Source organism: Thamnophis elegans, chromosome 1 (genome assembly GCF_009769535.1).
Source record: "Thamnophis elegans isolate rThaEle1 chromosome 1, rThaEle1.pri, whole genome shotgun sequence".
Lineage (NCBI taxonomy): Eukaryota > Metazoa > Chordata > Lepidosauria > Squamata > Colubridae > Thamnophis > Thamnophis elegans.
Genome location: NC_045541.1, coordinates 170,195,052 through 170,207,328, shown reverse-complemented (window position 1 = coordinate 170,207,328; position 12,277 = coordinate 170,195,052). Strand labels below are relative to the sequence as shown.

Genomic DNA, 12,277 nt, shown 5'->3' with positions numbered 1-12,277 from the left:
TGTGCTAGTTGTTCCTGACTCTAAGGAGCAGTGCTCATCTCCGTTCCTAAGCCAAAGAGCCAGCGCTCCGTGGTCATGTGGCCGGCATGACTAAATGCTGAAGGCTCACGGAATGCTGTTACCTTCCCACCAAAGGTGGTTCCTGTTTTTCTACTTGCATTTTTACATGCTTTCGAACTGCTAGGTTGGCAGAAGCTGGGACAAGTAACGGGAGCTCACTCTGTTATATGGCGCTAGGATTTGAACTGCCGACCTTTCTGATCGACAAGCTCAGCGTCTTAGCCACTGAGCCACCGCGTTCCCTCTCATCTCCTACCTCAGGTAAAATGCTATTTATTTCTTTTGAAATCGAAAACCAATAGCCTGAACTCCAGGCGGGAGGACCGCGCGCCAACTCTTCCGCTCACAGATTGTTCCTTTCTTGCTCTCTGTGCCAACCCACCTCCCCACTCCTGTTTTTCTTCCTCTCTCTCTCTCTCTCTGAGCAAGCAGCAAGTACAAGGTAGAGGGTGGGAACCACCGAGAGGTCACGGCTGGGGACTGTCTGTAGGAAAGCAGGTAAAAGGATTGGGAGAGAAGGTGGGAGAAGAACGAGAAAACGTTGGACAAGGAAATCAAAAGTTATACATGTTATGTGACAGGCAAAAAAAGAGAAACGGAAAGTGAAAAGAGAGAAAAAGAGAGAGAGAGAGAAAAGCATAAATGAATTCCAGCATTGCAACATGACAGTGGAGTACAAAACAGGCTGTGGATCTGGATGGTAAATACAGCCGCCTCTCTTGAGGAAAAGAGTCAAATCTGCCAAGGCAACCCCACGGGCTGGGTTTCCAAAGAAAGGGAGGTTAGATGCTCACATGCACAGCCAAGCATTTGCAGCATTCCCAGAAGAAAAAATGAGCACAACTACCCTTGGCGGGAGTCCGTCTTTTCCCCTAGGCAGAGCCCTGTTTCAAATTTCCTTTCCCCGTTTCTCCTCCCTCCCTCCCCCCCTCTGGGACATTTCGCATCCTAAGAATCCTAACTGTGATCCTTGAATTCTACCTTTGCGGCAGTGGTGGGTTCCGGCCGGTACGGTCGTACCGGTTGTAGTCGGGAGCAGCAGCCATCGTACCGGTACGGTGGCTCGTTTGGCCCACCCACGTTCCATACCTGTTTTTGAAGCAACCGGAACAACTGCGCATGCACACGCACTGTGCGGTGCCTACGTGACTTCCGGCAAGCAGCTGAGTGCCACAGGGGCGGTAGCGTGCACATGCGCAGCGCACTTCAGGTGCGTCCACAAACAGACCATGAGCAGCATACCGGTAGTGATGGTAAGAGCAGCCCACCACCTCTGAGGTTTAAGTTGGGATCTGGGACAGTGGCAAAATTCAATTTTTATTTACTACCACTTCTGTGGGCATGGCTTGGTGGCAGGGGAAGGATACTGCAAAATCCCCATTCCCTCGCCACTCTGGGGCCAGCCAGAGGTGGTATTTGCCGGTTCTCCAAACTACTCAAAATTTCCGCTACCAGTTCTCCAGAACCGGTCAGGACCTCCTGAATTTCATCCCTGTTCTGGGACCACGGCGGGATTGGAAGACTCGGGTTATAGATAGAAACCATCTTCAAAGTCAGAACCTTACACATTTTGATGTAAGTAACATCCCAGGTCCTCTGAGCATCTTTCACTGCTCCAGGTTGATGGTCCAAGATCTTAAAAACTACCACAAGCTCGGACACAAATGTGTCTCTCAGGTGTATGTTCCCTATTCTCCTTGTACACCTTCTCGTCAAGGTATCACTCGGGGTCCAAATTCAGTCATTCCTGGTGATGAGCAGAGAGAGAAACACCCCGAAGAGCTACACCACAGACTACACCAAGGGCCTCCAACATTGGCGATTTTAAGACCTGTGGACTTCAACTCCCAGAATTCCTCAGCAAAGCTGGCTGAGGAATTCTGGGAGTTGAAGTCCACAAGTCTTAAAATTGCCAAGGTTGGAGGCCCCTGGACTACACAACATGAGACTATTCTTGAGACTATTCTAGGCAGAGGGATTTACAGTAATGTATTTTTCTACAGGGAATTTTCCTCCCAGGACGAGAATTGGTCCCACCAAAACAAGATCTCGAGTGGAGAAGCAGAGGCAGTAACTTTGAAGACATGGTACTGTTTCTTTTCAGCGTTGAGGGTTTCCCAAACCCTAAATCTACATTTTACTACAGGTACCCCTCTCAACTTACGACCACCGTTGGGCCCAAAATTTATGCAACTAAGGGATACATTTATTCAGTGAATTTTGCCCCATTTTATGACTTCCCTTGGCACGCTTGTTAAGGGAATGACAGCAGTCGTTAAATGAATCTGGCTTCCCCAATGACTTTGCTTGTCCAAAGATCGCAAAAAGGGACCGCATGACCCTGGGACATTGCGACCGTGATAAGTACAGGTCCGTGGCCAAACATCTGAATTCTGATCACATGACCATGGGGATGCTACAACCGTTGTAAATGTGAAACATGGTCATAAGACGCTTTCCTCAGTGCCACTGTAATGGTCGCTAAACAAATGTTTGTAAGTCGAGGTCTATCTGTACTTAAGAGGCGTGTACGGATGTGTTCTAGGAGGCTGGGGCGGGAAAGGGCGTGCCAATCAATACGAAGGATATGGTGTACACGGTTTTGCTGTGAACTCCTCCTCAGTATGCCTCCTCAGCACAACCTTCATCTTTGCAGACGCTGCCCTTCCCCCATTATTTAGCAACAAAGCGCTGAGGTCCAAAGTGGGCCACCCTCTACAGCGCTAAGTAGCAGAGAAGGGAAGGAGGGAGAGAGAAGCAGAGTCCCCGCACAGGCACGAGGTTTGGCTGGCATGCAGAAAGTGCAGCTTCTTTCTTACTTTCAAATGCAACACAGGGAATTACAGGGGATGCAAAACAAAAAAACAAAATGGAACAGAGAAGTAAAAACACAAAAACCAAACTTAAGGCAACGTCATTTAAAAAAAAAAAAAGGATGCAGGAAAACGTCAGCAGGATGGAGAGCGTCGGGCAGATCTGCCCACCACGGTGGGCCGGGGGGCAAGGTTGAAAGGATCAGACAGACAGCCCCATGCCGTTCCGAAACGTCACCACATCGGAAGCCTCCACTGACCTCTAACTTGTTGTTCCAGATTCAGAATAACCGACACAGCCTGATGTAGGATTAGCAGTTTGGTCTGTGGTTTTTCGCTGTTAAGGTGTAGCTGGCACATGCGCCCAAGCTCTTTAAAGGCCTCGTTGATGTCGCGGACCCTCAGGCGCTCCCGAGCGTTATTGGCCACCCGCCTCTCTTTCTCTCGCTCGGCTTTTTGCTCTGGGGGAAGAAGGTCGTCCTCCTCATCCTCATCTTGACTGATAATTTGAAATAAGAATGAAACAAGGAGAAGGGGGGACATTTTTCGTGTGTGCACACCTCGGCACCGGAATATGTTCACAAAAAAAATAAAAATAAAAAATATGAAAACTGTAATACATATAATACACACATGTGCGCACCCCTACATGCACACACGACAGAAAACAAACATATCACAATGGCGTTTTTTGTTTTGTTTTTAAACGATATTTGAAAAGGAAAAGTAGACATTAATCTATTTTGTCAACTCTGGTCAATATTGACTACATGCATGCCTGACAGGGGCCCCTCCCCCAATCTTCTGAATGGAGCCGTAGTCGCTAAATAAAATTTGGGTCGACTGTCCTAGAGCACACTTTACATTTGTGTGAGGTAAAAGAGAGGCTCAAGGAAGTAAGCCATGCCTTTCTCCTCTACTCAGGACCTTTGCAGGGAAATGGCGGGAGGGGAGGGGGCTGGGGGGGGGGGGAAACGACAAAGGATCAGGGGAGATAAATAGAACCAAAAGCTACGAAGTCAAATAGGATGGTTCTGCTTCTCCGCAATTTCTCAGGGAAAAATAGCAAAATTTGAAAAAAATGCATGCACCGGATAAAATTAATAAATAATTTAATAAATTAATTTGGGGGAAAAAAACCACACCAATATATTTTATCTTCTTTCAATTAGCCAGCCAAAGGAATTGCCTGACTGGAAAATCCCTCATCTGTGGGGGAGATGGAGGGCTTCTAAATTTGCTAAATAAAATAAATAAAAACTAGATGGAGGCTCTTCCTGATCCATTTCTCCAATCAGACAACCTGCCCCACTCTTGTGAAGGAGTTGGGCCCATTAATATTTGTAGTAGGTTCCTAGGGGTTTGAAAACTATGGTGGGGGGGGGGATTCTCCCCAAGACTGGAAGATTTTGGAGGAGGCTGTGTTTGCCTTAGGCTTTTTTTTACGGGGTCAGGATTTTGCCCTGCCCTGTTAGCCTCCAAAGGGAACAGAGGAAGGTTGAGACCTGTTCAGTGAGCACCTTGTTCTGGTTCGAGATGGCTTCAGTTCCTTTTTCTCCTCTTCTGAATTGTCAGCCACTGATGTGTTTTCGTCATCCTCCTTGTCCTCCCGCTTGATCTCACTGGTGCCAGATGAGACGCTGGCCCTTCCCAGGCCCCCAGTCAAGCCTGCAATGGGACCAAACCAAACAGAAGGTTGACCCAAGGATAAAGTGAGAAACGTAGGACAAATCACCCTCACCTACAACTTGACATAAGTTGAAATCTTCAGCATATTTGTACTTCAGGCATCAGACTATAAACCAGAAAGCTGGGGGTTCTAGTCCCGCCTTAGGTATGAAAGCCGACGGGGTGACTTTGGGCCAATCACCAGGAGACTGTGAGTCCCGTCTTAAGCATGAAAGCCAGCTAGGCCAATCACCAGGAGACTGTGAGTTCTAGTCCCGTCTTAAGCATGAAAGCCAGCTGGGCCAATCACCAGGAGATTGTGAGTTCTAGTCCCGCCTTAGGCATGAAAGCCAGCTGGGCCAATCACCAGGAGACTATGAGTTCTAGTCATGCCTTAAGCATGAAAGCTGGCTGGGCCAATCACCAGGAGACTGTGAGTACCGCCTTAAGCATGAAAGCCAGCTGGGCAATCACCAGGAGACTGTGAGTTCTAGTCCTGCCTTAAGCATGAAAGCTGGCTGGGCCAATCACCAGGAGACTGTGAGTACCGCCTTAAGCATGAAAGCCAGCTGGGCCAATCACCAGGAGACTGTGAGTTCTAGTCCCGCCTCAGGCATGAAAGCCAGCTGGGCCAATCACCAGGAGACTGTGAGTTCTAGTCCCGCCTTAGGCATGAAAGCTGGCTGGGCCAATCACCAGGAGACTGTGAGTACCGCCTTAAGCATGAAAGCGAGCTGGGCCAATCACCAGGAGACTGAGAGTTCTAGTCCCTCCTTTAAGCATGGAAGCCTCTGGGTGACTTTGGAGTCTCTCTCAGCCCAACTCACCTTATGTGGTTGTTGTTGTGGGGAAAATAGGAGGAAGAAATATGTATGTTTACTGCCAAGTGTTATTTATAAAAATAATATTTTTAAAAAAAATCTAAAAAATAAAACATCTAAAATAATAATTAATGAAATAATTTTTGATTCTGAGTTCATAGGAAGAGAGAGATCCCAAAGGGAGGGCGGGGGGGGGGGTGTTGGTTGAAAGCTCTTTCGCTGAAGACATTTTGCTTCTCATTCAAGAAACTTCTTCAGTTCTCACAGTCAGAACAAAGAGGGAGGATTCGTTTCATGGAGAATTTTGCAAGAGGCCAACATCTCATTGATCCGGCACCCTACCTTGCACCAGCCAGGGGGGCGGGGGGGATGTTGATGTTCAGCGTTCGAATTGTGCAACTCAGCCTTACCGCTAAAGGCATCTGAAGACTGTCCTCTGCTGAGGTCAGGAAGCGAGCTGGTCTGGGCAGGGAGAGCAACATGGTTGTGGAGAAGACCAGGATTGTTGGAGAGGCCGTCTTCAGGGTGACCTCCCCCCACCTGCCAAAAAGAACATCGATAAGGTCCAGAGAGGCCAATATGTCAGTCATGCTGAACTGGGGAATTCTGGGTGTTGAAGAGCCCACACATTTTAAATCCCCCAAGGTCGAGAAACACTGCCTTAGGCAGTGCTAGTGAGCAAGGGTAGAAATTTGAAAGAGGGCCTATCAGTCCCTCTTTCAAAACCCTCTTTCAGTTTTCATTAGTTAACCACAGCCAATGCCTCAGGAGCAAATGGCCATCAGGTTTAATAATAAGATGCCAGGATCGTTTTATATACTGGTTGTTAATCAAACAATCCAGGTTTCAACATAATGCTAAGCAGGAGGAGGGGGAAAATGTTTCCACATAATTTTACCACTTCGCCGCACACTGAAACTGTGAGCGTGCTCACTTCGTGAGTGCCTTCTGTGCATGCGCTTTGCTCGCGCACGCAGCTTGCATACATGCGCACGGCTTAGAAAATGACGGCAGGGAGCCAGGGTGGGTGGTCGCCACTACCGGTTCGCCCCAACCGGTCTGAACTGGCTGAATTCCACCACTGGTGTTAAGCCATTAGTCCAGTATACCTATAGGTAGGGAGTCTCTGCGGATTTTACTCTGCTATTCATTGCCAAATACGGAGGCCAGCGTTCATCTCCTTTTCAAGTCCAAAGACATTTCTGCAGTCACGTGGCCAGCATGAGATCATGGAGCACTGTTATCTTCCCACCAAAGGGGTACCTATTTATCTACTCACATTTGCATGCTTTCAAACTGCTAGGTTGGCAGGAGCTACAGATCTCGGTCTACAGATTTTACAATTTTAGATCTAGCAGTCCTTTCATAGACTCCTAAAGACACATTCTGACTATCAAATGCTATCAAGTGTCTGCAGGGCGTGGTTAAGAAAGGGCAGGGTGACTGCCACATCGATGTCACCGAAGTGCCACCTAATTTTGAGTGAGTCATGAAGCAGGTAAAAACAGGCGGAGGTTGACCCACGGAAAAATAAAAAGAAATGAAGTCCTACAATATTGTGGGGTCTCTTGGTGCTCGGTGGCTTTCTTGCAGTTTTGGTTTCGTTACCAAATTAATATAACAACATCAGTGCAAAGGTGATGATTTGACCAATGAGATTGGGAAAAAAAAAACCATTTCACCCAGACTCTATATTAGAAAGTTTCCTACAACCAAGCCTTACATTTTGTACGATGCAACCCAAATTTGGAAGAAGGAAAAATCCCACTCAGCTGTGAAACTCTAAAGCTGTCAGAGAGAAGTTGGACAGAACGATGTTGCAGAGTGTGGGGGGCCATTGGAAACTGCCTTTTGATCTTAAGATACCGCGACCTTTGTCCCTCAGCCATGATCTTATATCATAGAACCATGATGCGAACCTATGGCGCACGTGTCACAGATGGCATGTGGAGGCCTCTCTGCGGTCTCTGCTGTGCATGCACGGGGGGTGTGTGTCATGCACGCATGGGGGTGGGGGGAGTGCGGGGAGGGTGCAGGACCACCCCCGTTCTGTTTTTGGTCCCAGGAGGCCGGCTAGGCTCAAAACAGAGCATGGGAGGCATTCAGCTGGTTCAGCCCAACCGGATGTTAATTTTACATCTACTGGTAGTTGAAAGGACTGGCTAGCCCCTCCCCCCCAACCATGCCCCTCCCACCCCACCCCACCCCTCCCCTCCTACCCCACCCCGCCCCTCCCACCCCACCCCTCCCAGGAGTCTCCACATGGCCCGTTTTGGATGCCAGGTAAATAAATGCAGGGCCTGTGTGGAGGTTCTGGGAGGGAGAAAAACGGGTCACCCAAAAGTTCTGGAAGTCCAGAAATGGGCCTGTTTCCGGCCTCCAGAGCCTGGGGGAAGTCATTTTCGCCCTCCTGAAGGCTTGAGGAAAACCTCAGGAGGATGCACAATTTTGGTACACAAGGAAAAAAAGTTTAGCCATCACTGTCATAGAATGTTCTCTTTTCTGCCTCTTGATCACAAAGTCTCAGCCCACAATGAAAGGGTCTAAGTATGGTAGGACTTTTGAATATGAAGAATGTTACACAGCCTTCAAGAAGCATTTTTAACCTGGACAGCCCATAGTTCAGTGGAGGACACAAGAGACTAGCCCCAGTCTCCAGCATCTACAAGGAAAAGGTGGTTAAAAAGCCCCTTTCGTTTGCTAGTTATACTAAGCTAGATTAGCCATGGAGAACTCCTGCTCTCCTGACGCTTTGGACCAAGCAAGTCTCACCAACCTCCAGCTGTATGTCTAAAGCAGGGATTCAGCAACACGTGGCTCTGGAGCTGCATGTGGTTCTTTCATCCCTCTGCTGCGGGGCTGAACTGTCACCGGTTGGCTCCACAATGGATAGGGCTTTCGGTTAGGACAGGTAGAGGGAAAAGGATGCTGCGCTAGGAGAAGACTATGTGGGGGAACCAGACTACTGGTCAGCTCAAGAATTGAACGGGGGCTTCCGGTTAGGACCTTTGTGGGTCTTTGAGTGTTTAAGGTTGCCGACCCCTGGTCTAAAGTCAATGGATTCTAGGAACCGTGGACCAAAGTTCCTGGATCAGGTGGATTAATAGTCAAGTTACGCAAACAGACCTTTAAGGAGCTTCTTGAAAGGAGAAGCCATAAAGTTTTGAACAGTAAAGCAGGTCTGAAACACACACATACACACACACAATTAATTCCTAGCTTACCAAGTTCGTATGCCGACTAGCGATTGGCAAGACAGAAGCCGGGGAGAAAGACTGGCTAAGGCTGCCCACAGAAGTGCCGTGCGCAGAAGCCGATGCCAACAAGTCGTGAATCTCCCTGTGGTTGGTCTGGCCCACTGCATGGCTCCGCAGCACATGGATGGCTTCGTCCAAGTGGTCTTCCATTTTGTTTTGCTTGAAGGACGGAAAAGAGGGGAAGGGTGTGAAACGAAGAGTCTACCACAACCACTGGGGAGGGCGCATGCCGACAGTCGAGGTTCAGGCACCAAGCCAAGCACCAAATTAAAAACACAGACAACATTTGAAGATTGGACACAAGGCTTTCTGTACGTTCCTGACCAGGTAAGGCCGTTGCTAAGGGTGATTTTTCAGGCAGAAAAACCAAGGCTAAAAAAGAAAGTCGCTCTTGGACAATCAAAAGTATGCTTGTACTGAGGTTGCTGTTTCTACTGCTATCTACTAGGAATTTATAGATAGTCCTTGATTTATGACCACAATTGGGAGTGGAGAATTCAGTATTAAGCAATGAGGTTATTAAACAGAATCCCTTATGCCACTTGAAATTCTGGGCTTGGACAATCTGGAACTGTGCCTCCTACAGTCTGACCTAAACATACTACACAAAATTGTCTGCTACAACGTCCTATCTGCCAACGGCTTCTTCAGCTTCAACCACAATAATACCCAGGCAAACAATCGACACAAACTCAAGGTGAACCGCTCCAAACCCGATTGCAGAAAATACAACTTCAGCACACAGAGTGGTCAATGCTTGGGATCAGTGGTGGGATTCAAATAATTTAACAACCAGTTCTCTGCCCTGATGACCAGCTGGGTAGGCGGGGATCAGTGGTCATGTGACCGGGTGGGCGTGGCCAACTCAACGTCACTCAGGTCGATGGGCGCTTCGCCTTAGCTGTTACAATATAACAAGGGTTAACTGGAGAGGCAGTTTCTGTAAGCAGGGTAATAAAGATTGGGCTAGAAACGACACCAGAATGTTTCCTTCCTGCCTTCTTTACAGGATTAGCTCTGTAAAGTGTGTGTGTGGGGGGAACAAAATGAGATTTCTTCCAACAACCGGTTCCCCGAACTGCTTAGAAAGTTAAGAACCGGTTTTCCCGAATAGGTGAGAACTGGCTGAATCCCACCACTGCTTGGGATGCTCTACCTGACTCTGTTGTTACAAATCCTCAAAGCTTCAATCTCAAACTGTCAACTGTGGACCACACCCTTTTCCTAAGAGGTCCGTAAAGGGGGCGTGCGTAAGCGCACCAGCGTGCCTACCGTCCCTGTCCTACTGTCCCCATTGATCTGTACTTCCTTCCTTCGTTTATGTTTATATCCATATCTGCTATCTGGTCCATGTTTGACAAGCAAACAAACAAAGAAATGGTTAAATGATCACGACTTGTGGCCTTTCCTGGCATCTTCCCCTTTGACCTGCCAGCTGGGGAGGTTGCAAATAGCGATCCCCCGCCCCCACCCCGGGGATGCTCTAACCCAGTGTTTCTCAACCTTGGCAAGTTGAAGATGTCTGGACTTCAACTCCCAGAATTCTGGGAGTTGAAGTTCAGACATCTTCAAGTTGCCAAGGTTGAGAAACACTGCTCTAACCATTGTAAAAGATAAGCTGGATGCCAAGTACCCAAAGCCCGATGATAGGCTGCCTTTCCCAGTGTTGTCATAACTGCAACTATTCAGTGCAAAAACCAGTGGCAAGTATGAGGTGGAGGAATACTTACCAAAGTATGGAGGGTGCCTTCGTAGCTTGGAGATAAGGCACCCTGTCCACTTGTTCGGGGCCACTGCGAAGAACCTGAGTAGAGGAAAGACAACAGGGGACAAATTTTGCCCATTAGCAAATATGTCTGATAGATAAAGACAGCATAGACTTCCTTTCTCTTCACAAAATATTTTCAGAATAATAGCTCACGGGTGAACGGTGGCGTTTTTGCTGCTCTCAGAGCTGGGCTGTTTTAGCAGACATTTCATTCCCCCAATTAAGCAACATCATCAGAGCATTGCAAACGAACAACCGAGCAAACTCTTGCACAGAAATGGACAGGCTGACTTTGGAGCTCAAAGACAAGGGTGAGATGGAATACCACAAAATCTGGGACAGGTGGTTAGAATCAAGGGGAAAAGGTCAGGACAGAAAAACACGGATAAGTTAAGAACTGGAAAATATGGTATTCATATTGCACGATAGGTAGGAATTGGATATGTAGTAACTATGTAATGAAAGGGATTAATGGGTAGATAATTTGACTGACTACACATGCCTATGTAACGGATATCAACTGTTATCGCTGTAAGATCAAAAATCTCAATGGAAATGACTATGCCAGAAATGTCGCACTGTGTCCAAAGTTTTTAATATTTACCAAATAAAAACCTTTTTTAAAAAAAAAAACGATGCAAACTATGGGAGCACGAATTATTCCACACTTCCAGCACGCATCACAAGCCAGATGGAACTTCGGGAGCTCCATCAGGATCAATCGCTCCTTACAGCCAATTTTACCAAAACTCGGGAACTTTAAAATGTGGGGACTTCAACTCCCAGAATTCCTCAACCAGCAGGGTGACTGGGTAATTCTGGAAGCTGAAGTCCACACATCTTAAAGTTGCTGAGCTGGAGAACCGACATTATAGACTTTTCCTTCCATTCAAAACGTGCTCGCTTCCCGCCCTGTCACAGAAATGTCACAAGGAAGCATTACCACTTCTTGGAAACACATTTCACATTTTAATAATGCCTTTTTCCATCTACCTAGAAGATAGATAAAAATTGAATTGTAGTCTTATTTTCATATAGTTTTTTCATAAAAAGTCAGGACAAAATGAATTGGGCAGGGAAGAAGATTAAGAAGATGGAGTACAGGCCAGTTTTTACAAGCCACCTTAGTGAAAATGATGGTTTTTGAAACCTGACTTGCATGCCGTTCTTCCATGTGACAGCAGGTGGAGCCAACAACCCACAAACTTCAGATCTGTTGATTCACACATATACCCTGGAGCTATTAACTGTGCAGCTAAGCTTTGATAAATCTCAGACTAAGACTGTCTCAATCTCAGGTTAACAGGACATTTTGTGGTTAAAGCGGGTTGCCTTTAGCTAGTAGTCTTAAGCAAAACCCACTTGCGTTGATTCTTCTGTTGTAGTTATTACACGTCCCCTTAGGTCAGTGATGGCAAACATATGGTATGCGTGCCACAGGTGGCACGCGGAGCCATTTTTCAGGGCACGCTGGCCAGCTCAGTTCATCCTTTTTTAAAGCCATTTTTTGCCTTCTCCAGGCTCCAGAGATTTTATAGGAGCCTGGGGAGGGCGAAAAGAGCCCCCCCCCCCCCCGGAGGCCCTCCGGAGGCTTTATGAGCTTCCGTGAAGCCTCCGGAGCGCAAAAAACTGGCCTTACGGGCAAACTGGAAGTTCGTGAACAGACTTCCGGTTAACTCAGAGGGTCGTTTTGACTGCTCCGAAGGCTTCAGGGAGGCCTCCTGAAGGTCCCTGAAGCCTCCGGAGGGCATCCGGGGCAGGCAGGGGAGGCTGTTTTCACCCTCCCCAGGCTCCTATAAAGCCCCTGGAGCCTGGGGAGGGCGAAAAAAGCATGCAAAAAATGGGGGGGGCATTTGTACTGCACGCATGTGCACTGGGGGTGTGTCACGC

General features: G+C 47.7%; 1 protein-coding gene across 6 annotated transcripts in view; it reads right to left on the bottom strand.

Annotated features, from left to right (window-relative positions):
* The window catches only part of TCF3 (transcription factor 3), a 131,994-nt gene that overhangs the window by 9,759 nt on the left and 109,958 nt on the right, over positions 1-12,277 (bottom strand). For 3 of the 6 annotated variants that reach the window (XM_032238948.1, XM_032238886.1, XM_032238857.1), the window contains exons 14-18: positions 10,350-10,423; positions 8,587-8,778; positions 5,773-5,902; positions 4,394-4,541; positions 3,134-3,372 (exon numbers count right to left, since the gene is read on the bottom strand). In XM_032238948.1, the coding sequence (XP_032094839.1) occupies positions 3,134-3,372; positions 4,394-4,541; positions 5,773-5,902; positions 8,587-8,778; positions 10,350-10,423 (783 nt within the window). The remainder of the gene's footprint in view (positions 1-3,133; positions 3,373-4,393; positions 4,542-5,772; positions 5,903-8,586; positions 8,779-10,349; positions 10,424-12,277) is intronic. The other 3 variants (XM_032239164.1, XM_032239020.1, XM_032239093.1) reach the window with 1 other exon arrangement.